At 46.1% G+C, this 27,173-nt stretch overlaps 1 protein-coding gene across 12 annotated transcripts; it reads right to left on the bottom strand.

Annotated features, from left to right (window-relative positions):
* Positions 1 to 624: 624 nt before the first annotated feature.
* On the bottom strand, positions 625 to 26,525 carry DNAJC25 (DnaJ heat shock protein family (Hsp40) member C25). Of its 12 annotated transcripts, XR_016236985.1 has the most exons (6): positions 25,418 to 25,871; positions 14,934 to 15,168; positions 10,864 to 11,016; positions 8,964 to 9,434; positions 5,776 to 6,850; positions 625 to 4,558 (listed from the first exon to the last, which is right to left on the bottom strand). XR_016236985.1 is itself a non-coding variant. In XM_089336811.1 (5 exons), exons 3-5 carry the CDS (start codon positions 10,984 to 10,986, stop codon positions 6,728 to 6,730), a joined length of 717 nt encoding a protein of 238 aa, XP_089192937.1. In that variant the 5' UTR covers positions 10,987 to 11,016; positions 14,934 to 15,168; positions 25,418 to 25,871; the 3' UTR covers positions 5,045 to 6,727.
* Between the last annotated feature and the right edge of the window lie 648 nt (positions 26,526 to 27,173).

Here is a 27,173-nt window from a genome sequence, read left to right as displayed (position 1 = left end):
GAAACACTGCGAGATAAGTAAGACCAAAGAGAATAGCTGTGTGTTGAAAAGATCTGGCAAAGCGCTCAGGGCCAGGACACAGACTAGGGAGATGAAGAAAGGTTCCTTGTCAATGGTGAGACTGGGATGTGAAAACACATGTCTGGCAGGCAACCAGAACAAAGGGAAGAATGTTCCAGTGTGGAAGAGAGCCAGTGGCCATGCACACGTGTGTAGCAGATAAATTAAAAGACAGGGCTGTGGCCGGCGCTCTGGCACAGTGGGTTAATGTCCTGGCCTGAAGTGCCAGCAGCCCATATGGGCGCCGGTTCGAGACCTGGCTGCTCCACTTCTGATCCAGCTCTCTGCTATGGCCTGGGATAGCAGTACAAGATGGCCCCCAAGTCCTTGGGCCCCTGCACCTGCGTGGGAGACCTGGAAGAAGCTCCTGGCTCCTGGCTTTAGATCGGTGCAGCTCCGGCTATTGTGGCCAACTGGGGAGTGAACCATCAGACGGAAGACCTCTCCCTCTCTCTGCCTCTCCTCTCTCTGTGTAACTCTGACTTTCAAATAAATAAATAAATCTTTAAAAAAAAGGGGGGGGGCTCTAGTGAATCTTAGGAAATACAAGGGAACATCAAAAACTGTGGAAAACAATTAAAAGATGTTTATTTTTATACAAAAATATTTTTCAACAAATTCCCAATCTTTTTCATAATACACATTTCCCATTAACTTTTTCAAGGCCTGTCATCTAAAGCTGCTAAAGACAGAAATCATGCAAAACCTAAAAAAGGGGGGGGGGGACCTTGTAGCTGACAGTGGGACAATCACGTGGTCAGACACTTCAGGAATATTCAACTGGGATGAAAAGGCTAAAGCTACTGAAGCTGGGGTGAGACTAGGATTCCTGGTGGAAGGGGCGGCTAGGACGAAACCCTGTGATGGCAGGAATGGGGCCAAGGACAAATGCAGACTGTGCCTGGCATCGCGCTGCAGCAGGTTAAGCCACCATCTCTGACGCCAGTACCCCACTGGCACCCTGCCTAGAGTCCTGTCCATACCACTTCTGGTGCAGCTCCCTGCTAATGCACCTGGGAAAGCAAGGGGAGATGGCACAATGCTGGTCATTGTGGCCACCTGGGAAATGTACCAGGAGGTGGAAGATTCTGTCCTTCCCTCTGTCACTTTGCTTATTAAATCCCTAGTTCCCTGTGGTGGTTATGCAATGCACAGCAAGGGCAACCAAAGGCTCTGAGGCAGAGGCCAGAACCAGTGCCAATCAGAGATGAGGAGACGGGGCTTGAGATGAGGAGTGGGAAACGGTGAGCTTGGTTAGGAGACACTCAGTCTTCAACGGGACCGTTACCCACGCGCCCTGGAGGCACAGAAGATGCCTGCCCGCCATCATGTTAACACGAGAGCTGATGTCACGAGAGGCTCTCACAACCATCACGGAGGGAACCCACTTCAAGGGCGCACAGAAGGAAACAACTCTGTGTGGGCCCACAGAGAAATCCAGAGGCACCGGCTCTCAGGCACCGAAGGGAGGCGAGGCCTGGGTATCACACTTACTCTAGCTCTAAAATTAGACTCCACACGTCCTGTTTCAGCTAAAAACTGACATGTGGGGCTGGCGCAGTGGCGCAGCAAATAAAGCTGCTGCCTGCAGTGCTGGCATCCCATATGGGCACTGGTTCAAGTCCCGGCCGCTCCACTTCTGATCCAGCTCTCTGCTATGGCCTGGGAAAGCAGTGGAAGATGGCCCAAGCACCCGCATGGGAGACCCAAAGGAAGCTCCTGCCTCCTGGCTTCAGATTGGCACAGCTCTGGCTGTTGCGGCCAATTGGGGAGTAAACCAGCGGATGGAAGACCTCTCTCTTCTCTCTCTGCCTCTCCTCTCTTTCTGTAACTCTGATTTCCAAATAAATAAATCTAAAAAAAAAAAAAAAGAGAGAGAGAGAGAGAATTAAGAAGCTGTAGCAGCTTAAACTGCCATCAGCAGTGCTGGCATCCCATATGAGTACCAGTTCGAGTCTCTGCTGCTCCACTTCTAATCCAGCTCTCTGCTATGGCCTGGGAAAGTAGAAGATGGCCCAAGCCTTTGGGCCCCTGCACCCATGTGGGAGACCCAGATGAAGCTCCTGACTCCTGTCTTCAGCCTGGCCCAGCCTTGGCCATCTGGGGAGTGAACCAGCGGAGGTAAGATCTCTGTCTCTCCCTCTCTCTGATTTTCAAATAAATAAATCTTTAAAAAAATTTCAGAAGCTGTTTAAAGCTTATAACTAATTATGTAGGTTTTTTTTTAAAAAAAGATTTTATTTATTTCTTTTAAAGTCAGTGTTACATAGAGAAGGACAGGCAGAAAGAGAGACAGAGAATTACATAGGGTTTAAAAAAATTATTCAAAGAGCAAAGTGACAGAGACAGTGAGATCTCCATCTGCTGGTTCACTCTCCAAATGGCCACAATGGTTGAGGCTAGGCTAAGCCAAAGCCAGTACCTCTATCTGGGTCTCCCATGTGGGTGGCAGGAGCTCAAGTATTGCAGCCATATCCACTGCTTTCCCTGGCCCATTAGCAAGCAGCTGGATCAGAACTCGGGCAGTCAGGACTCCAACCAGTGTCAAGATATGGAATGCCGGCATCACAAGCAGCAGCTTAACCTGCTATGCCACAATGCCAGCCATCAATCATCTAGGTTTCTAAATACCGTATCAGTTCTCAGCTGCAGGCAATCTATATACTTTGGACCTTAAACCCATGTGAATTAGGCAGATTTAGATTATAAAATTTTAAACCCTGATTATCTAGATAATCCCCTCCGCTCAGAGATGAGGAAGCCACAAGGTTACATAATGTATTTAGCAAATCTTACTAGTTATTAAGTTTTAAATTTGCCTTACCCCACATTTAGATGTGAAGGGCATAACATTTTGCAAAAAAAAAAGATTATAATTTATGTATAATTTAGTCACACATAACTGGTTTGTATCAATACCAATATTTATTAACCTACCTCAAATGCACAATTATAAATTCAACAGAGACCATGTTTGATTTAATGTCTTAAAGTAGCTAGATCTTATTTATTTAAATAGCCATTTTCCTTTAATTTCCACAGAACTTTCAGTTTGTAGCCAGCAGTCTGATACTTAGCACTAGATGAGTGTTAGCTTAGCAAATCTGTTTCCATTCAAACAAAACACCTTAAGGTCTGGTTGTTAAAAGTTTACTGTGCTGATATTTCTATAGAGGTCCTGTGACCTAAATAGTTCTGCATTTGTATTAAGTTTTATTTTGATATCTAACCGGATTCCTAATCATAGCCCATAAGAAGGAATGTGACTTTAATACTGGCCTTCACTGATATACTCGAGTATCGGCGATTTTTTTTTCCTTTAAATCATAGCCACATGGTAAATTTTCTATTTTGTTAAGATTCTCTTTTATTGATGGGCATGCAGTGGGTATTTCTTGGAAATGGCCAAATTTTTATTAAAATATTTCTGAAAGAAAAAAAAAGTTTACTGTCCTAGGGAGTGGCACTCTGGCTTGCCTGCAGCACCAGCATCCCATATGTGCACTGGTTTGAGTCCTGGCTGCTCCACTTCCGATCCAGCTCCCTGCTGTTGTGCCTGGGAGGACAGCAGAGGATGGCCCAACTCCTCGGGCCCTTGCACCCTTGAAGGAGATCCAGAAGAGGCTCCTGGTTCCTGGCTTTGGCCTGGCTCAGCTCCAACCATTGCAGCCATTTGGGGAGTGAACCAGTGGATAGGAGAGCTCTCTCTCTCCATGACTCTTTCAAATTAATAAATAACTCTTAAAAAAAAGTTTACTGTCGTTTGAGGTATGTGTGTGTATATATATCTATATGTGTGTGTGTGTATATATATATATATAGAGAGAGAGAGAGAGAGAGATATTTTCTAAATGAATGGTACCAAAAATAGCTAATTATCCAAACTTAACTTTTTTCAGGTAGCATGTGAAGACGCCTACATAGCAAATACAGTGTCTAAGATCACAGGCTCTCTAATCAATGTGTTGTGAAACTGCAAACCAGTGGGGAAAGGGCTAGCAATGGAGTCTGTTATGAGGATACTGGACATGAATAAATCTTGAAGACCTCAATTACGTGATGTGATGATGACCACAGGGCAATGATCAGCCACTCTCTGTAAATCCTTGAATACCAACCAAAAAGAAAATAGCTGTAACTCTAAAATAAACATGAGAAAAATTTTCTAAACTAGTAGAATCATGGGATTCTCAACTCAGATTCTCCCCCAAGTGCTTCTAAAATGGAGCAGATTTTATTTTACTGGTAGGGGACGGGCAGACAACAGAAATAGTAAAAATACTCAGAGTACATGAACGGTACTTAAGCAGCGGCCCTTCCTTTGCTGTAGGATGTTGAAGTCCACAGTTAAGTTTGTTGAGGGCAGAGAACAGAAGAGGCACAGCCCTGTTAAGGAGAGTCCATTCGTCTTGACTCATGCACTGACCACAACTCCAAAAGATGGACCAAACACTACCAAGTGAGCAGGCTGCCGGGAACAATTCCAAACAGGAGATTTCTAGAAAGACAGGAAGAAATATTAAGTAATCAAGCATTTACACAAAAGACTATCCAAAGACAGGTCGTTTTCATCAGCCAGTCTTTATCAATGCTAATATAGTCTGCCCTATTTCCTCATCAGTAGGTAAAAAACACAGGCGGCCAGAAATTGCTTTGAAACTCTTAAAAGAGGGGCATGGCACCTGCGTTTCCTTTTGGTTCTCCTAATGTAGGGCACAGACTTCCCCTCTTAGATGGGAAGTGCCACTGTGCATTAACAACTCAAAGATGGATGACGCCACAGCCGCCCACCACAACCTTGGAAGGCATTTATCTGTGCTTAACAGTCGGGCAACTGAGGCTGGCAAGACAGCTGCCTGTATTTCCACTCTCCTAAAATACAAAGGATGCACCCGTCACTTTCACCTTAAGTTTAGAGAAATACAAGTGCATTTCAGAATTTTAGGGCCGCAAAAGGGTCATACTCATAATCTAGTCAAACTCCTTCCTTATTTAAAAAATGTTTATTTATTTTCATTTATTTGAAAGGCACAGAGAGAGAAAGAAAGGCAGACAGATCTCCCATCAACTGGTTCACTCTACAAATGCCCCAACAGCCAGGGCTGGGCCAAGTTGAAGCCAGCAACTGAGAATTCAACACAGTCTCTCGCGTTGGCAGACACCCAACTAATTGAGCCATTACCACCAGCTGCCTCCCACGGTGCACGTTAGCAGGAACCAAGAATTAGAAGTGGAGATAGGACTCAAACCCAGGCCCTCTGAAAGGGAATGTGTGTCCCAAGTGTCCCAACTGCTATGCCAAACGCCCATTTTTATAACTGAGGCAAATGAGGCCCTCACCCACAGATAGAAGGGCTGGCCTCAGGTCTTAGGCTAGATCGGCAAGGATGGAACTCGGCCCTCCTGCCTCCTTCCATCAGTCACGTATCTGGGCTGTACTCCTGAGAACTAGCCTACTTCCAGAAGAAACAGATTCCGCACCTATAAACTACACTGCACTCGCTTTTTAAAACTACACAATGCAAAAGCAGTATGTTCAACTTTAATTAAAATGCCATAACAAGAAACTTACAATATATTGCAACCATTTTATTCCTATGAGGCAATGGGATAAGTCCTGTAACAGGGGCATTGGATGCTTCAGTGCAGTAGCATGCTTGATTCAGTCAAATTACGTGTCATTCACTGTCCCTCCTACACACATAAAACACTTACATCTCATTGGCTGACAGAACAGCACACAGCCATGCATCTCTTCTTCCTGGTTAAAATGCACGTAGATGCTCTCATATACAAGAAACTGCACCACTCAAGGCCTTCAGTGTTTTATGAACAATTTTCCAGTACACAGTTTGTGCCCTGCCATGTTTTGTAACTGAAGGGAAAGAGCAGTGCCAGAGAGAGGCAGACAGGGAGCGATACTGTGGTACAAAGGACCTTTGTACAAGGTCCTTTCTGGAGAAATGTCTGAGAACACCATTGCAGTCCTATAATGAGACCGTCATCAGGATCATCCTACAAGGACATGAGGGTAGGCTTGCTCTCCTGGAGAGTTTCTGATCTTGTTCAGGATTCTGATGATGGGGATGTTATAAAGACTCTTCTAGCACAAGACTCTCCTAGAGAGGTTAGGTCGGATACATTTCAATCCTATCACAGCTTTTAATGAAGATGACATGATAATCAAATCATTCTGCTAAGGAAGTCGGTGTCTAGAAAGATACAAAAATGCAGTTCAATGCTGTTATAATTTTTCTGTTTTGTGAAAATAGAGAGACCATGAGAGCAGAAAAATGCAGCCCTGAAACAAAAAATAAGGAACCACTTAAAGAATAAACACTTAACACATAAAATTTTAAATGGCATCTAATAAATTTTCATGTCAAATCTTGTAACTAAACATATAAAATTTGTAAATGACAATGAATAAATTTCATCTCAATTTTTTTTTAACAAAAGCCACAAATAGATTATAAAAATTGAACAGTTGTAAATGTCTTATGTATAAAGTTTTAAGGGAAAGTTTCAATGTCTACATTATTCTGTGTAATCAAATCCTTGAGGGATTTCAGTTACTGCTGAGGAGCAGCTGATAACTTTCTAAAATAATTCAGTTATGAGAACAACATCACAATGAACATTTGGCACAGGAGCACTCGGCCAGTCTTCAGTCATCCACAAACGTTAGCCGCCCGGGCCCTTCATTCTTCATCCAGCGCCTGTATCTCTTCCATCTGGGGTCATTGGCCAGTTTTTTCTTTAATTCTTCTTCCTGTTCCTGTTTATACACCTATCCACATAAGAAACCACACTAAATGACTCTACAGTGCAGAGGTAACATGGCCATTAGCTTTACTGCATATTTACTTTTTTCAAATGTAACTTTAGGTAAAAGTTTCCAATGAATGTATTTAATGGTTTGTCTTCTGTAATCATTCTCCCCAAAACGCCAATCAAGTAAGTGTTTTAACATTCAGTGTTATGAAAAAATAACAACTCACTGATTTCTGTAATCTGGGAATACTTTATTTTCTTCATTGAAATCACGCATAAGCTGAGTTTAAAAGGACTCACCAATTCCTTTCTACACCATTAGAGAACCAACTATTAATTTTAACTGATAACTTTCAGATCTGCTGATCTTAACCAAGGAAAAAAATACTCTCTCCAAAATGAACTTACATCTACTTTTATCTTCAAAGATAATTACTGGCTTATCAAAATATCTTTTGTTAAAGTTTCCAAAGAAGGTTAAATAAACTACCCGGATTAAGAACAAAGAACATCTGTATTTCTAGAACTTTAGTGGATGCCAACTGAAGCTAAATGTACTAGCTGACACAGTTTCACAGCCACATCAGACTTGACTTTATGAAAACTATTTAATGTTCACTTATTTGAAAGGCAGAGAGACAGAGAGAATCTTCCGTCAGTGGATTTCACTCCCCAAATACCCACAACAGCAAGGGCTGGGCCATGCCAATCGAGAAACCTGACACTCGATCTAGGTCTCCGCCCACCCGAGTGTCTGAGCCATCACTTGCTCCCAGTAGGAGGAAGCTGGAATTAGAAGCAGGACCAGGACTTAACAACTGGGGCTGCTATAGGATGCAGGCATCCCAGGCAGCAGCTCAACCGCTGCACCTCATGTCCAAGCCTACATTAGATTTTAGCAAGCACCTAGTTTACTTTCAGATACTAGGAAGTAATGACTAAAATAACCTCGTATAAAATACATGTAATCCTGCACAGGATAGAACTCTGAGACACAGTTTTGTGGACTGGGCCTGCTTAATCTATTTAGAAAACTTCTCAACTAGTTTAAGAACTAAATAGTATTCTACCTTTGATTTTTATATTATTTATAAACAGGTTCAATAAATCAACTTTCAAAAACATTTGACAATTCATAGTAAGTTAGCTTACTTAAATATAATTCAAGCCAAAAGTTTATTTTCAGTAAAATCTATTTAAGGTATCACAAATAAAAATGAATGACTATGAAACTGAAACAAACAAAGCCCAGATTTCTAAAGAAGGTTCCACTGTGCTCCAGTCCTGTATTTGTGAAAATGCCCAAAGTTTAGGGGCATTACAATGGGACAATCTACTTTAAAAATAAAATAAAATATTGCAAATAGTTGTTACCATCTATGCTCAATTGAAATGAACAGTTCTTTCAACAAAATTTCTACCTCTTATTCTAAGTTAAAAAAAAAAATCTCTGTGACTATGTTTACAATAATTGGAGCAAAATTTGGGTAGGACTAAATTACAGCTGTTGCCAGCAACGGAAACTTGTAACACTCTTGCAGACATATTGTCCCACGCAGTTTAACACAACAAATTAAGGCTACGGTTAAAACTATCTTCAGAATTATTAAGTATCTGAAATCCATCATTTACAAAGACAAATTCGATGTTAAAAACCCCCTGCTCCACTACCAAATGCAGTTGTACTTTCAGTCCTGCTCAACAAAGATCTGGGGCCAGGGTTATGGTGGAGTAGGTAAAGCCGGTTCTAGTCCCAGCTATTCCACTTCCAATCCAGCTCCCTAGTGGCCTGGGAAAGCAGTGGGAAGATGACACAAGGGCCTGGGCTACTAGCACGTACAGGGGAGACCTGGAGGCGGCTCCTGGCTCTTAGCTGCGGCCTGGCCCAGCCTTGGCCTTTGTGGCCATCTGGGGAATGAACCAGCAGATGGAAGAGCTCTCTCTCTGTCTCTCCCTCTCTCTAACTCTGACCTTGAAATAAATAAATAAATCTTTTAAAAAATAAATTTTCTATTTCTTTACCTAGCTCTTGGATTTTAGAATCTGAGCACACCTCTGTGACCCCTCACCACGCACCCCATTGTAACTTGGTATGGATGATGCTAGGTCACAGCAGAATAACTACTCACCTCATAATTCTCCTTTATCCAGAGCTCCCTTTTAAGAAATGTTTCTTTCTGATGATCTTCTAGGCTATCAAACTGAGATTTTGACATCTTCATAAATTTACGAATGATGTATAGTCTCTCCTCCTCCCCATATTCTTTGCCTTTGATGTTAAAATTATAGATCCACCGGCAGTACCAGGCGATATATAAGCACAGGTGAAAAGGAGCTAAGAGAATTTGAAACAGGAGAAGATCACGTATTTGAGGTTTCTGGTAGCCTCCTTTTATGTCTATTTTACTTTTTATAATGTTCTTGATAATGTTCTCCTCTTCATCACGCATTTCCTCTTTGGATTTTTTGTTTTTTCCTTTTTCTTTGGCTTTTTTGAGCAGTCCCTGCTGTTTGGCGATCTCTGTAGCTTGGATGCGGTATTTGGGCACTGTGGCTAGGTAGCTGATTGCCTTATTGTAGCTATTCCACCAGCTGAAAAACTAGAATATTTAACAAAGAAAACATGTCATTTTTATCATCAAAATTCATCTGAACTAAAGCAATGGTAGAGAACCTTGGTGAACACCATCACATAAGAAACCCATTCAGATTAAAATTGAACAATGCCAACGTGTCCCTGGATCTCAAGGCTGGCTCAGAAAGGGGAGCTCCACTGACCTCAAGACAGGAGAAGCCCACGAGCAGAGGGTGTGCCCACGGCATCACACACTCCTGTGACGTTACATCTTGACTATCTATTTGGCTCTTCCCTGGATCACTACCTCCTTTTCTTTTGTTTATTTTCAAACTGCAACCTACTTACTAGAGGAAGAACTACATGGCAAAAACTAGCTGCTGAGAAATTGGTTGAGCATGCAAATGACTACACTCCTTCCTACCTCCTTCCTAGACCATCTATATATACCATGCAATGCTTATCCCAGTCTGAACTGAAAGATCCAACGTGTTTCAATTCTGCTGGTGTGGACAGGAAAATGTTAACTTACTTCATAAATATATTCAATCACAAAGGATTGTTATCAAAAACAAACAAAAAAGCCCTGATCCTCACATAGTGCATCTACATATTTGTTTCTGTTTTACTGAATGAATGTAGTAGTTATATAAATAACATCCTAAAATAGTATAATAGCAAACCATTAAGAATAGCAAAACAAAACAGTTACCTGGGGATTCTAACAAAAAAGTAAAATGCCCTCTGCTCTCTCCTTTGTCCAGCAGTATTTCTATGAAAATTGACACATTTAAACCATATGAACAAACTCCTATAGGCATTCTTGCACCATACCATCATTCAACCAGAGAAGTCATATTCAAACTAGCACATTGCTTCATTCTAGTCACCTGACTTGTTCTTTTCCTTCAGGCTGAGTTAAATTTTTGTGAATTTTAAAACAACCCAAAAAAGTGACATCTAATCCATTTCAGTGGTTTTGAAGCTGAGCAGAAGCACCCTCAGGGGGCATGTGGAAATATACAGCCAACAGTGGTTGTTCCAGGGACGGCCAGCACCCCTGGCACAGGTGGATGGGAGACAGGACCTGTTAGACTATTTAAAAGTTGGGATTCTTCTCAAGTTGAACAGGAAATCACTGGAAGGTGCATGATCTGGCTGCCATTCAATTTGGCTGCTATGTGGGAAATACTCTAGAAGGGGCAGTGAGAAAGGATTTAGGGTTTTTTGTTTGTTTGTAGTTACATAATACTATTCTCCATTAATTTCTAAGATTTTCCCTTGGCAAAAATTTCAATACTGTCAATTGGTTGAATAAATGTTTTTCTAACGTAAAATATAAATTTTAACTGCAAGTAAACTTGTACAAGAGTACCTACAGCTCAGTTTTAAGGGCTAGCACTCAGCCACGTGCCCTCACACACATGCACACAGACAGGTCCGTCGATACACACCTGAAACACTGAGATAGCACACACACTGACCAAAATCACTACTCTCACATCCACTTTCGGGGCTAGGCGCCTGCTGTAATAATGGTAGTAATGGCTGTAGTACTCTTCCGGATGATCCAGCATGTAGTCATAATCCTTCCGTGTTTCTTCATCCTGTAACATGACAAGACATCCAATTTCATTGCACATTTCAGTAAATGGCCTTGCTTTATCGTCTGTTAAATCTATAATTCTGTAATTACATTCGATTAAGCTGAGTAAAAAAGAACTGAAACTGTCAAAATCAAAAAAGTTACCAAAGGCATACAAAGATTTTATTTCCATAACTTCAACATGAGGTATAAGAGCATAACAGAAACATTTCCCCAAATTCATGGGTATGGTTAGTCCTCCTGGGAAAACAGAAACACTTTAATAATAACTAATCGTGCCCCCTTCGTGGTGCTAACAAAGATGTCACATGTTCCTATGACTTAAGGCTGACATCTACTCTCAAGGACTGACAGAAAAATGTATATCACAGATATTTGTTTACACAAATATATTCACAATCATGTTCAAGTCTTGCGTAGGCTTTCTGTCGAAAGCAATGATTAAGCAAAAAGCAGATGAAATCAGCTTGTGCCTACAAAACTGAACTGTGCTCCATTTCAAAGAAACACGGGGACATGCATGTAGGACAATGGTCAGAGTCTGGCTTTTTGACCTTGGTCAAAATATGCGGCCTCGCCGAGCCCTGCTCTTCATTTATAACGGCTGCCCTACTCTTTCTACTTGGTTGCTTTAAAAACCAAATGACACACATTACTCAAAAGCATGTTGCAAACATGTTGTGCTTTACTATTTTAATACACTGTCACAGCCCAGTTCATAAAGGACTAGTACAGATCACGGACAGAATTGCAGCATTCGGAAATGTTGCTCCGAGTGCCCACACATAGGGCATTCCCTAAAGTCCCCTCCAGTTCTAGCCAATTTCTTTCTTTCTTTTTTTTTTTTTTTTTTAAAGATTTATTTATTTATTTGAAAGGCAGAGTTACAGAGAGGCAGAGGCAGGGAGAGAGAGAGGTCTTCCATCAACTGGTTCCCTCCCCAAATGGCCACAACAGCCAGAGCTGGGCTGATCTGAAGCCAGGAGCCAGGAGCTTCTTCCAGGTCTCCCACAAGGGTGCAGGGGCCCAAGGCCTTGGGCCATCTTCCGCTGCCTTCCCAGGCCATAGCAGAGAGCTGGATCAGAAGTGGAGCAGCTGGGACATGAACCAGAACCCATATGGGATGACGGCACTGCAGGTGGCGTCTTTACCTGCTACTACACAACGTAGGCCCCTAGTCAATTTCTAACAAAGATAAATGCTGATGTTTTATGACATTACATAGGTTTAGGAGCTATTCAACAAGGTCACAGGTGTGCTTTGTATTCCACAGGAAACCCTATTTTTCACCTTATCCCATTTCAAAAAAATGTTAAAGAGGAACACTAAGACCAAAACAAAATCACTAATATGTGACTGTAGTCAAAACCATGACAGAATTAAAAACCTTTTTTAACTTAGAGAGTTTTTTCGTAGGAGGACTTCTCCAAAATTCATTAAGTTGCAGGTTCTCGGCCAACAGCATTTCAAAATCCAAACCTAGTGCCTTGCTACCACACAGATGCTCTGAGGTCTGTTCAGAGCCTTGTCAATATGTAGTTTCTTAGATTTAAAATAAGAAGTTGGCTAATGACAAAAATCTTCTCTGTAGCCATTAAAATCAGTATATATCTTCTACTGAGTTGAATTTTAGTGAGAACATTCTCAGTAACAGTTCTACCTTCATTACACTTAAAATATTTTTTACCTCTCACTAGAATATGAAACTGGATAAACTCATATCTAGCTTAATTGGATATGCATGTACTTAGAGACTACTTCATGGTCCTAAACGGAAAGCCAGTATGAGAGCAGCCTGTGACATGAGGAGGGGTGAGTTCATTCGGCTATTTCCAAGTCAATCCTTGGATATCTCTCCTGCCATATCGGTTTTCTGGTGGCAACTGTCTTTACGCCACTACTCCTCCTTTAAGCCATCGTCACCATGGTCCAGAGCCTCCCGCCTAGAAGGAGCGCACAGAAGTCACGCAGACAGTCCTCGGACTAAAGGTCCCATCTGTTAAAGTGTCTTCATCGTCAGTACTTCAAGGTATCCTTCCAGAACTCTTCCTCTCCCGCCTTTTTGGCTTTCTGGCCCTGCTTTTGGTCTGAAATCCTTGACTTTAACTCAGCCTCCCAATCCCGGCAGCTGCCTTCTGAGACACCGTTCTTCTTGCTCGCACTAGATTACAGTAGCTGAGAGCAAATGTTGCACTAAGATCAGCTTTCTGCGCTCCTCCAGCACGAGCGCCTACGTGAGCCCTGTGCCAGTCTGGCCGTGAGCAAGGTCTTCGAGTGCCCTTGAAATCTGCTATGTGGATGCCACGTGTCCAACAGCTACTCTCTCTTCTTTGGTCTCTTATGCGGTGAAGGTCATGTTCCGTGGGATGCAGATATCATCTCCCTTCAAGCACTTCACCCAGATCTGCCCCAGGGTCACCATCCTCTCACCGCGATTTCACCATGTCCTGACCTCCTCCGAGAGCACTGTCACCAATCCTCCAGCACCAGCAACTCCAGGATCTACACCCTGGCCTCTCACGGCGAGCAGAGCCTGTGCGGTCTATTCAGGGCCCCGAGTGAGTCCTCAAAGCACTGAGTTCCTACAAAATAACTCAGAGTCAAGTCTGACTCTCTCAGGATAGCTTCTTTTCCCTGGAGTCACTGTGAATTTCTGACACTGCTTTTGGGTCACGATTAGACAGACCAGAAAATCAGCCACACAAGGCAAGCAGTTAACTTAGTGGTTAAGACATACAAGTCCTGTGTTCAGTTCCTGGCTCTGGCTCCTGACTCCAGTGTCCCACCAATGCAGACCCTAAGAGACAACAATAACAACTCAAATAATTCGGTCCCTGCCACCCATGTGGGAGACCTGGATTATGTTCCCAGCTGCTGTACACATCTGGGGAGTAAACCAGAGAATGGAACTTGCTCTCTCACAATCTGTTTCTTAAAAACTTTTTTTTAACTGAAAGTTGGCCACTACCTTGCTCTAGTATTTGTCTGATCTATTCACTCTTCACTCTGGGACTTAGAACTTTCATATACTTCAGCACAAGTTCCAGGTTGACACAGACTGGTACTAAAGGAGTTCAATAGCCTAATCAAAAGGCCCATTCTTCAGCAACCCACAGAGTTTAGAATTAAGCCAGTAAGAACATGAGGGTATCAGCAAAGGAAAGACAAAACAAAAAGGACCGTCTTTCTCTTGAGGACTCCGAGAGTTAAGGTACATTCTTACTCGAACAGCATGTATGTATTTTTTCCCCAACCCAACCTGGAACTAGGTTTCATTTTTTATCTCCATTGCTTCCCAGTGGCCAAAGTAAAAATTTCCTTGGCATGCAATGAGGCCTCCACAACTGACCCAAACTCACCTACCTAACAACCTCTCTCATCACTCTCTCCCCTTTCCTCCACTGCAAACATCCAGAGAGGAATTTCTAGAATTTGGTGTGTTCTTCCAATATGACATGCTTTTTCATATCCGTGTTACTGAAAACTCAATTCTCTCTTACTTCAAGTCCATCCCTTCCTTCCAACCCCATGAGTTCCTACGAATGCTTTGGGGTATAAGTGTTACTGCCTCAGACCCAGCTGGGCCTCTCTTGTTATGCTTAGTACCTATTTATTATAGCACTTATCACATTGTAATTATCAGCTTTCTCTTTTCCTGGAATTTCCAGAAGGTAGGCAGCGCAACTCAGTAATCTCTGTATATCCAAGGCCTAGCACAATGCCTGGCATTCAGTCAATGTCATTTAAAAATGAGTGACATTTTATAAAGGGGTGGCCTCACTATTCACAGGGCTGGATGAGTGATTATGTCACAAAAACTTCAGCTTGCCAAAAATGAGTGCTCGAATTCATAGCTTAAGAAAAATATGCTTTATGTGGCTAAAATAGCTTAAACCTTAGAACAGTTTAATATCTTACCTTTCAATAAGGTAGTACTTTCTCTTTCAGCAAGTTTGTGGATCTTAAGGTCCCAGGGTCAGGAGATTCCAACTTCTTTCCAAAACCAAAACCTTTATACTGGCTTCTTCCTCCTCTCTGTCCTGAGCCTTGACAAGCAGGGCAATAAGCTCCTTGTTTCTAATCTCTACTGGAATGAACGTGCTGCTGCTGGAGTCCACTCCACTCCCAATCCTCGTGGGCATAGGCAGGAGGACTGGAACATAACCACCAACATCCAGGTCAAAAGTGAACAAGAGGAAACCCACAAGCAAAGAAAGCACAGAATCCTTCCTTCTCTGACGAAGATGACCGTCGTCCCCCCTCCCCAGAGGCAAAACAGATTATGCCCTTGCCCTTGAAGGAAATAATGAACTGATCTCAAGATAAACATAAATGGCAGTAAGTCAGTATTGCAGCCAGTTTCACGAGAATTTTTTTTTTCTGTTACAGAGTGTAGAAACCATTCTTGAATGGTAAAGGCCAGGAACTGATAATATAAGAAAATGTTAAAATATTTTGTTCATATTTACAAATATATATTCATGTTATTTTTAAAAGAAACACACACACAGACACAAATGATCCTTTAAAAAAAAAAACAAAACCTCTGAGCCCCTAAATGTTCTCCTAGGTCACTATATTCTGCTACAGAGGAAGAAAGCTAACTGCTCTCAGTTTCACTTCTGCTCTCGTTCTCTGCCCGGCAGTCAGCAGCGCTACTGTCTTCTCACGTGGCTTCTCTTCTCACTCTACCTACGTCTCAACAACCTGCAAGACCAGGATACCTGGATGCAAGTGGCACGCTCGCTTTATTTATTTATTTATTGCCTTCTCCTATTTTTCAACTACAACCTACATTTTCTACGTGTAACAGAAACATCTCCAATACGCTCAAAACCCGAATCAATTCCTCTGTGTTTTAGTTACATATCCCCTTCTACTTAAGTCCCCTGACCTTTTGAAAACCTTAGTCATTCTCAATTCGGCCACTAATGATGTGCAAGGCATCAGGCCTTGTGCTGAACACAAGAGTCAAAGCCAAATGAGACAAGGTCTTGGCCTGGGAACCCCCTCCCATCTAGAAGCAGCAGCTAGAAGGCAAGAGAAGCACAATTCTCTGTGCTCAGGAACGAGGCCGGACTGACTGTGCCCAGGACCAGGGCAACCTGACTCACGGAAGACAGAGGACGAGAGCCGGACCTGGACGTGCAAGTGAGACCAGGGTGAAAGTTGTTCCAGGACAAGGGAACAGCAAGTGGTAAGGTACAGAAGCACCGCGGAACAGAGTGAACTCAATGAAGCTTGAGAACAGCGGAAGGTTAGCAAGAAAGGAGCGGTACAGTTAGCTAGGAAAGTAAGGCTGGATAACAACTATGCAGGGCCTTCTAAGTTATATCAAATGGAGAGTTACCGTGTATGTTACTCAAAAATGAAATATTCTGGGGTCTGGGGTGTGGTGCAGCAGGTTAGGCCGCCACCTGCGATGCCAGCATCACAAATTGGAGTGCCGGTTTAATTCTTAGCTGCTCTGCTTCTGATCCAGCTCTGTGTTAATGCGCCTGGGAAAGCTATAGAAGATGGCCCACGCATCTGAGCCCCTGCCAACCACCTGGGAGAACAAGGTGGAGTTTCTTCTCCTGCCTTCACCCTGGCCCATCCTTGGCTATTATGGCCATTTGAGGAGTGAACCAGCAGAAGGAAGATCTCTCTCTTTGTCGCTCTGCCTTTCAAATAAATAAATCTGTTTTTAAAATGAAATGTCTTAAAGTATGAGAAGTAGAAGCATGTGTTTTCAGGAGAAAACTCTGGAGGCCAGCGCTGTGGCACAATGGGCTAAGCCTCTGCCTGTGCTGCCTGCATCCTATATGGGAGCCAATTCATGTCCCAGCTGCTTCTCTTCTGATCCAGCTCTCTGCTACAGCCTGGGAAAGCAGTAGAAGACAGCCCAAGTCCTAGGGCCTCTGCCACCAGCATGAGAGACCTGAAAGAAGCTCCTGGCTCCGGATCAGTCCAGCTTCAGCCATTTGGGGTGAACCAGCGGATGAAAGATCTCTCTCTCTCTTTCAAATAAATCAATCAGAAGGAAGGAAGGGAGGGAGGGAGGAAGGAAGGAAAACGCGGGCAGTATCATAAAAAGTAGAACAAGGGAGGAATAGACACCAGTGGCTGAGAAGCAGAACAGTAGGGCTTGCTAACCAGAAGGGCACAGGAGAATGAAAGGAGACGTGGCGCGCAGAGCTGACGTTTCTAACACTGCTATGTGGACGTGACCCCCACTGCGCTACAGGACAGGGGAGCAGGAGAGCAAGTGTGGAGATGGAGCCAGGAAAACTGTGGAAGGTTTTGAAATGGGCAGAAAAAAATGACTGCATAGCCTTTCCCTTTCAAGCCTGCAGAGAACACCTGCTCCTTCGTTTGTCTTAGAATAACCTAATTTAAGTATGTTGAAACAGAAGTAACTTCTGGAAAACTGAAAATAATGCAAATAACTCCTGTTCACAGAAGACAAAAACTTGCGTCCAGTGGAATGCAACGGACTACTGCCTGGTGGATACTGGGCAGTTTTACAGGCCCCTCAGCATTCCCTATCTGGCTACAGATGTGTGCTTCTCCTCAGAACTGGTCCTGATATCTTATGGGTACCCTCACTAATTAATGAGCTAAAGGAAATCTGTGATATATGTTCACTTTGTACCGGGGTATATCATACCCTCTGTTAGTGTATGCTTTAACAATGCTAACAAGATAGACTTCCAACATGTTTACTTGGGTACCTGTGAGAAGAGACAGTCCAAAATACGAACCTGGAGAACATGCAGATTCCAGATTTATGAGCTTAAGAGCAGTGGCTAAAGTCAAAGATGAAGTTGAATTTTGTCAGGAAGGGCTCAGAAAAATAAAGAGTGGCCCATGACATGGCCCTGGGGAGAAGTGATGTTTACAGCACAGAGGAAGAGAATACTATAAGGATTGCAAATATCTAGAAAAGGGGCCGGCGCTGTGGCACAGTGGGCTACGCTTCCACCTGCAGCGCAGGTATCCCATATGAGTGCCAGTTCGAGTCCTGGCTGCTCCTCTTCCAATCCAGCTCTCTGTTAATGCGCCTGGGAAAGCAGTGGAAGATGGCCCAAGGCCTTGGGCCCTTGCACCCACGTGGGAGACCTGGAAGAAGCTCCTGGCTCCTGGCTTCAGACTGGCCCAGCTCCAGCTATTGCAGCCATTTTGGGAGTGAACCAGTGGATAGAAGACCTCAGTCTGTTTCTCCTTCCCTCTTTCTGTAATTATGTTTCAAATAAATAAATAAAATCTTTAGGCCGGCGCTGTGGCTCACTAGGCTAATCCTCCGCCTTGCAGCGCCGGCACACCGGGTTCTAGTCCCGGTCGGGGCACCGGATTCTGTCCCGGTTGCCCCTCTTCCAGTCCAACTCTCTGCTGTGGCCAGGGAGTGCAGTGGAGGATGGCCCAAGTGCTTGGGCCCTGCACCCCATGGGAGACCAGGAGAAGCACCTGGCTCCTGCCATCGGATCAGCGCGGTGCGCTGGCCGCAGCGCGCTGGCCGTGGCGGCCATTGGAGGGTGAACCAATGGCAAAGGAAGACCTTTCTCTGTCTCTCTCTCTCACTGTCCACTCTGCCTGTCCCCCCCCCCCCAAAAAAAAAGAAATAAAATCTTTAAAGAGAGAGAGAAAGACATAGCTAGAAGGACAGGAGAGACAGCAGAGGGTTACACCAAGGAGGTCAAGAGACAGCATCTTAAGGAGCTGACAATGGATGACAGCAAATGCCATAAACCAGAGTTCCAGCAGGAAGACAGCAAAGGGGAATGGTCACCAGCTCCACCAGTCTCACTTGAACAGGAACAGTGTTGGTACACACGACCCCTCTGCAACAGCCCGAATGAGAGGGACAGGACACAGGAAAGACAGCAAGCAGTGAAACATTAGTGTAGGGTGTCCCCCACCCCGCCCCGTACAGATTTATTTATTTGTTCTTTTTTTTTTTTGGGGGGGGGGGGACAGGCAGAGTGGACAGTGAGAGAGAGACAGAGAGAAAGGTCTTCCTTTGCCGTTGGTTCACCCTCCAATGGCCGCTGCAGCCGGCGCGCTGTGGCTGGCGCACCATGCTGATCCGATGGCAGGAGCCAGGAGCCAGGTGCTTTTCCTGGTCTCCCATGGGGTGCAGGGCCCAAGCACCTGGGCCATCCTCCACTGCACTCCCTGGCCACAGCAGAGGGCTGGCCTGGAAGAGGGGCAACTGGGACAGAATCCAGCGCCCCGACCGGGACTAGAACCCGGTGTGCCAACGCTGCAAGGCGGAGGATTAGCCTAGTGAGCCGCGGCAACGGCAGTATTTATCTATTTGAAAGGCAGAGTTACAGAGAGAGATGGAAAACAGAGAAGGAGACAGAGAGATTCCATCCACTGATTTACTCCCCAAACGGGAGCTGGGCCAGGCTGAGGTCAGGTCTCCCACATTGGTGCAGGGACCCAAAACTTGGGCCATCTTCTGCTGCTTTCCCAGGTGCAGTAGCAGGGAGCTGGATCAGAAGTCAAACAGCCGGCGCCGCGGCTCACTAGGCTAATCCTCCGCCTAGCGGAGCCGGCACACCTGGTTCTAGTCCCGGTCGGGGCGCCGGATTCTGTTCCGGTTGCCCCTCTTCCAGGCCAGCCCTCTGCTGTGGCCAGGGAGTGCAGTGGAGGATGGCCCAAGTGCTTGGGCCCTGCACCCCATGGGAGACCAGGAAAAGCACCTGGCTCCTGGCTCCTGCCATCGGATCAGCGCGGTGCGCCGGCCGCAGCGCGCCGGCCGCGGCGGCCATTGGAGGGTGAACCAACGGCAAAGGAAGACCTTTCTCTCTGTCTCTCTCTCTCACTGTCCACTCTGCCTGTCAAAAAAAAAAAAAAAGAAGAAGTCGAACAGCCAGGACTTCGATGGTTGCTCTCATGGGATGCCAGCGTCACAGGCAGCGGCTTCACTGACAGTACCACAATACCAGCCCGGGATATAGTTTAAAAAAGCAAAATTAAGTGAAAGGAGTAAAAAAATGAACCAAGTATGAGACTCTGTAGTTACAAAAAGGAATGATGAGATTCCAAAGACAGTGGAAATAAAATGAGTTCAGTCAAGGTCTTGTTTTCCCCAGCCCATTTTCAATACTGATTCCAGAATTTTCTTTCTGAAATAAATGTAAGACTGTGTCATTTCTCCACTGTAAAACCTCTGGCACTCTTAAATACATAAAGTTCAAATTCCTAAACACTGCTTAGGGGTCATTCCTCATCTGATCCCAAACTAGGTTCCAAGCTCCTAATCAGTCTCCCTCCGTGTGCCTCACAGGCCTCCAACCTAGAAGGCACAGCTCCCCCAAAAGTCCAAGAAAAGCACGATAAGGATCTCCTGGGAACATCTCCAACCGTTCCGTTTCCCAGCAGAAATCGGCACAGGCTAAATTAAAACGTCAAGTGCTCTGTTCCTGGCTAGAATGACAGCAACTCAGTGGTTTTCAGGCTGCTCAAGAGCTCTGATTGGTTGTTGATGATGTCATGTATCAAGGAGTCACAGCATGGAAATTAAGTATATCTAGTATATAATCAACCTCAGCCATAACTAGGGAGTAACAGCTGAAATTAGGGACTCGGTAGGAAATAAACAGCACTTAGGATCTCACAGCCGGAACAGGCAATGTGGCACACGGGCTACACGTTCTGCTGGGCCCAGGGCAGAAATCACCATCAACATGTCAATCTCTCCCACCAAACCCAGAGAAGTCGTCAAATGCTTACAACAGGTGAGCATGGGCAGAGAAAACTACCTGCCCTCCCTGGTAAGTGTACTTGATGTGGTTATCAGCCTCGTAACTACAAACATACAGAGCTGTATAATACTTCTGTGAATGCAGTCGTCCCTCGGTATCTTGGGGAGATGAGCTCCAAGATCTCCCTGCAAATACCAAAATAAATGGATGCTCAAGCCCCTTAGATACAATGGCATGGTATTTGCATAAAACATATGTACATTCTCCTGTATACTCAACTCATCTTTAGATTACTTGTAATACCTATGCAATGAAATTCTATACAAACAGATGTAATCTTATACTGCTTAGGGAATAGTGACAAAAAGTCTGTATACCTTCAGCACATATGCAATTTTTTAAAAAATATTTCCCTTTCGTGGCTGGTTGAATCCAATCCAGATATGGAGAGCTGGCTGTGCCCAATGATTATGAATGATTGATTAAAGTCTGGATGATACTGAAAAAGAAGACTGGTAATACCAACACTGGTATTTAATTCTTCCCCCAAAGAGGCCCGGAGGGAAATGTAATAAAAGTGATTCTTGGTGGACAAAATACTCATTGCTCTAATTTCTCACCAAAGTGAGTCTCATTCCGATAATGAGCTTTGCATATTTATGGCTTCATGTTTCTGTTAATCAGGCTTTCCCTCTCCTGGAAGCATCCCGTCCCTGTCGATCGGGGTAACTGTGTTCCAGCTCAGAGAAACGTTCTTCCGTAATCCTCCACAAAGCAATCGCTGCCTCCTCCTGGTGCTGCCATACAGTCTGCCTGTGCTTTTATTATGTAACTTAAGTAAATGACGATCAACAAAAGTTATCTCTCTGATTCTTAAAGTCCGGAACTGCGCCCTTTCATGGTCTCATGCCCAGCACCTATGCCAGTACTAGTTGTTTGGACAAAGGATTGAGTAAGAGACTATCCTAAGAAATGAACAATAAACAGTAACATAACAGGGCCTCCCCTTTTTTGACAAATTCTTCCCAAGTGCTACTGCCCTGCCGTCTCACTCAGACTAGCGGAAAGAAACTGAAGTGTCCTCACGCTGTTTGTTCCCTTCCAAGACAAGCCTGAGTAAGGAGGCTCCCTCTGCACTTCCTCCGATCTGTCAGCTTCAGGCCAGCAGCATTGCCAGGCACTGTTCTATGCCATCCTCTTGGGATCTTACAAAATGCTGTTACAATCTACCACTTTCCCATTTTCTACCAAGCAGGGTTTTTCTAAGTGCATCCTTGCTAACTGTGCCCACATCTGCTTATTTCTATGCCATTCCTCATATGACATCCATTTTATCTGACTTACTTACATCCAAAAGAATTACTCACTTAAAAACTATCTCACTTAAAAATTAAAAGTGAATTTTTCTCTCATGCAGGAATTTTTCATTTATAACCATCCAATTTACTTATCTATACTGCTCTTTAAAATTCATTTGGGTGAAATAGCAAAGCAGGCTGCGTACAACATTGTCAAGATGCCAGAAAGTCCACTTTCAATTTCCAACCTATCTGAATCACTCTCCAGATATGAGGTTTTTAGAAAGTTTATTTATTTCCATCTACTTGAAAGGCAGAGTGACAGAAGAGAGGGAGAGACAGAGACAAAGTAAGATCTTCCATCTGCTGGTTCATTCCTCAAATGCCCACAACAGCCGAACCTGGGGCAGATGGAAGCCAGGTGCCTGGAACCCCATCCAAGTCTCCCCCCTGGGTGGCAAGGGCACGAGCACCAGCACCATCGTCTGTTGCCTTCCAGAATGCCCTCAGCAGAGCTGCATGTGAAGCAAAGTGCTGGGCAGTGGCGGCTTCACCTCTGGAACACAGTGGCCACCCCTCGATACAAGTTTTAACGGTCATGACCTGATGTGCCAGACACTGTGCTAGATGCCATGGATATACACACGGAAACCAAGGAGCATAGTGTAGTGGCGAGGGGAAGGGCTGCTCGGGGTTTATGGTGCAGTGTGATAAGTGCTATAAGCCACATAAAAGCAAGAGGGACTGGACTGTTCCACCTCATGAAATCCAATGTTGACACTGAGTGAGTGCCTTTACTTCACGTCCAAAGTCCATGAACTCCTGAATCCTCAAATAGTCAAACACACTAAATACGATCGCACTGTATCGACTTGAAAGCAGTGTGTGGCATCATCGGGGCTGGACGTCTTGCTGACACCTGGAATTGTAAATCATTTGGGAATGCGAGCTAAGCAGGACTCCCTCTTCCGGTGTTCCCCAATCTCTCCACGCACAGGCAGAATCTTTTGTTGCTAAAACAGTGAACGACCAAGTGTCATACCTTTTTCATCCTGCTAAGTATATTTAAATCACATCAGTATTCTTACTTTTCAATGTTCTCCATCTAAAAAACACTCTCTCTCCAAAGGGCACGTATTTGACCAAAACAACCTCAGTCATCCATCCACCCACGTCTTGGACAAAGACAGTTCCCATCCTAGCGATGTATTCATTGTCAATGGTCAGAGACTGGCTTCCGAAGCCACTGGAACTCAGTTTCTCCCATTACTCCATCAGACGTGCTCCCAGCCCCAGGAAACAATCCAAGCAAAACAGCGGTTCCGTCCCCATCACCTCCAGGGGGCAGCTAGGAAGGCCCACAGGATGACCCCAGTTCACGAAATCTTGGCATTACCCGGAAACAGCATTTCTCTGCCAACATCCGCACCATTCCCCAGCGCAACAGCAGTAACAGGAGACCACTCTGTCCGTTTTCAATAGCCTCTCCCCGACACACACGTCAACTCCTTGTCCTTACTCCAAGGGACGCCAGCTGCAGTGAGGTGAGCAGTCCCTGGAAGAGCTCTGCTGGGAGGAGTGGCATCCAAGCCCACCCGGTGTGACGCTTCAGTGGGGGTTTTCACACACGTCTGCTGGGTGCAATCTACCCCCAGGCGTTCATCTCCCTCTCACAGGTGCTTCCCATTCTCCTGTGGGGGGCATGGGAGCCCCCCCCCCCCTTCAGCACAGCCCGTTTCTAGGCCCCAGGCAGAGGTATTCCCAGTTACAACACCTTTCCGAGCCAAGAGTACAAGTGCCACCTCCTCCGGGCACACCAGTCTCTAACTGCCCGGCACGTCTTTATCCTTGAGTGCACAGCTTCTCTTACCTACCTTCTGCTTAACTGATAGAGCAGGGCTACACCCAAGGTATAGGAACCGTCAGAGGCAACCTTGCAGATCCTCCAGAAAATGTTGGCATTTGCTTTCACAGTTCTGACCAATATTCTCATCAGTCTCAACACCAAACCCACCGCTATCCAGGCCCACAAGACCCAGCCCAAGGCTACGGCGCCAGCGCTTCTGCTGCCCTCTCTCCAGGAAGTTCCCCAATCCGCCCAGAGCCGCCTTCGGAACCACCAGCTCCCAGCTGGCTTCCCGACCGCTGTCTTCCCTCGGCGAAAACCTCAAGTTGGGGCTTCACCCGTTCAGCTGCCCCGGCTGGAGAGACTTCCGCCCCACTTTTCGGATGTCTTTCCTTGATGGCTCTTTACCCTAAACCCCTCTGGCCTGAGCACCTCCCCAGCTCCCCATCTGCACCTCGGTTACCTGCCAGTAAAAATGACAGTCCCACTCAGGCTACGCAGACTGCAGTGACTGAAACAGGCCCAGTTTACGACTCCAAGATATCCACTCCGCTCTGGAGAGCATCACGGGAGAATCTGGCGACTCACTACTTTCAACTGGAGAAAGTTAATCTGCAGAAAACGACCCCCGGGGTAAATTACAGTCCACGCACACAAAGTGCAATCATGAAGAGCAGACCACGTAGCAACAGTCTGGGCAGTTTTATTCCTTTGGCCTGGAAATATAAAAGACTGAGAAATATCTAGCATGCCTAGGGCCCCTGAAACAGTAATACACCTGCTGACTTTTTTTTTTTTAATACGGGTTGATGTTTATAGTAACAATAACAAAAAGAGCATCAGGCTAAATCTCTGTATCCCCATAGGACACGAAACCTTTTGTCGAATGACTAAACATATTTACAAAATATTTCCTACCAGAAATTCTCAGAGTCCTGCACCCCAAGTTATTAAGCCCGTTATTCCCGGGTCCCAGTCGAGGAGTTTTATTCCCCATTTAATAACTCTGTGAGAGCTATCAGGTGCTTAATTCTGCTTATGAGGGAACAGCTACTCCAACTTAAGAAATCCTTATACAAGGTCAATCAGAGGGTCAGAGCCAAGAGCCTCGGACTGGCAGCTCGCCGTTCCTAGTGTTGGTCTGCCTCCTGAAACCCAAGCTAAACGTCATCACTAATACCGTCCCCAGAAACCAAATTTCTGTCCTATCCCATTGGCGCAATGGGTGTCGTTCAACGTTCGAGCCCGCTTTCTGAGCGTGAACTGCCAAGTTCTTAGAAGGTTTTCACGAAGCCCCAACACATCCAGAGCTTTGTACAACAACGACGGTCACCAACGAGGCCCGAGGGGGCTCCTGCCCCTCGCGCTCGGCGGGCCCGCTCGGCCCTCGCACGCGGCCACGTGGGGGAACGCTGAGGATCCCCAAGGTCGAGGCGGCGGCCGCGCTGCGCGCCGGGGACACCGTGGGCCCAGCTGCGCGCGCCAGGGGCGCCGGTGGCCGCAGGCGCCGCGCCACGCGCTCCCCGCGAGGGGACCCCGCAGCCCGTGCGCGCCCGCGGGCCTCACCTTGAGAGTCTCGTAGGCGGTGGCCACCAGCAGGAAAGCCGCCTCTGCGCTCTGCGGCGTCCGCCCCAGGCCCTCGTCGCCGGGCTCGGGCCGGTAGCGGTCGGGGTGGTAGCGCCGGGCCAGCTGGCGGTAGGCCCGCGCGATCTCCGCCTTGCTGGCCGAGCGGCTCACGCCCAGCACCTCGTAGCAGTCCCGCGTGCCGCAGTAGAGTCCCTCCACCAGGGCGGCCGCCGGCCGCGCCAACATGGCCACCAGCAGCAGGGGCGACAGCAGCACCAGCCAGCGCCGGCCGGCAGCCCCGGGTCTCCCGCGCGGAGCGACCGGCACCCCCATCCCGGCCGCTCTCCCACACTCCGCCACTCGCCAACCCGGCTCGGCCGCCGGGGCCCTGCTCCACGTCTGCAGGCGGCGCCTCCGCGCAGGCGCACAGGGCGCGGCCCGGCCCCCTCTTCCTGCACGACCCGTTGCTAGGGGAGAAGGACGCCGCAGTCGCCGGCGGCTTCCGGTGTCCGCCTGCACGCCTGCGCAGTCTCAGCAACCGGCGGGTCAGCTCCCGGTTGGACCCGGGGGATGTTTCCGTGTCCCCGGCGCGCTTCGCCCGCGTGGGCAGAGCGCGTTACCGTTAGGCGTGCGCGTTACACGGTAGCTTGTCGGCGTCGTGACGTCACCTGCTGCAGCAGGTCGTCTGCCTGTCGTGCATCCCTGATCAAAGTCAGGTCTCCAGGCCAGGACAACTCCCTTTCAGCAACCCACTTCTGCTTTCTAAACCGACGAAGCTGGAAGTTCCAGGAGCTGTCTGCCAGGAGCCCCGAAAGTTCATGGCCATCTAACTCGGGCTTTCTCTGCCTTCGCACCGTCTACGTGTGGACCAGGAGATTCCTCGCCTTGGAGGGACTGTCCTGTGGGGTGGAAGATGTTTGTTTAGCAGCATGCGCGGGCTCTCCACAGTGGGCACAGTTAGTACCATAACCCCGTGTCCACACACACACAAATGTTTCTAGAGATTACCAGATATCTCTTGCGGGTAGGGTTTCCGGAGGGGGGAAATAACAATTAGATAAATTTGAATTTAAGATGAATTTTTTTTGTTGCTGGATGTCCCAGATAGCAAAACGAAGAACTTAGCATAAAAAAAAATATATATGCCTGGCGTTCGCAGGAAGGGGTGCAGCTTTCCAAGAACTGAATGTCCATAGGACTGGGGAGAGGGGAGGAGGTAGGGGATGAGACTGGAGAAAGTGTGGGTGACCAGGCTCATTTAATTCTTGGATGAAGTAGCGCCTTAAGAGCAATGGAGAGTCAGCACGGGATTTTTAACCAGTCCAGTGACACCTCTGGCTTTGCATCTCAGAACAATTACTCTGGCAGAGAAAAGAAACTGGAAGATGTCGGGAAGATGATTAAGAGCCAATTCCGGGGAGACCAGCATTGTGGTGTAGCAGGTAAAGCCACCGTCTGCTCCACTCTGATCCAGCTCCCTGCTGATAACCAGGAAAGCATGGCGCAAGTGCTTAGCCCCTACACCCACATGGGAGACCCACAAGAAGCTGCTGGCTTCAGATCAGCCCAGTTCTTGCCATTGCAGCCATTTGGGGAGTGAACCAGCAGATGGAAGAATCTCTCTCTTTTTCTCGCTCGCTCTCCCTCCCTCTCTCTTGATATCCCTCTCCTCTCTCCCTCCCTCTCTCTCTCTTTCTCTCTGTCTCTCTCTCTCTCTCTCTGCCTTTCAAATAAATAAATAAATCTTTAAAAAAAA

The sequence above is a fragment of the Oryctolagus cuniculus genome, chromosome 1 (genome assembly GCF_051225735.1).
Source record: "Oryctolagus cuniculus isolate XC-2025 breed Fujian yellow rabbit chromosome 1, ASM5122573v1, whole genome shotgun sequence".
Classification (NCBI taxonomy): Eukaryota; Metazoa; Chordata; class Mammalia; order Lagomorpha; family Leporidae; genus Oryctolagus; species Oryctolagus cuniculus.
The sequence above is the reverse complement of the archived record's forward strand: the minus strand, read 5'-3'. Positions and strand labels throughout refer to the sequence as shown.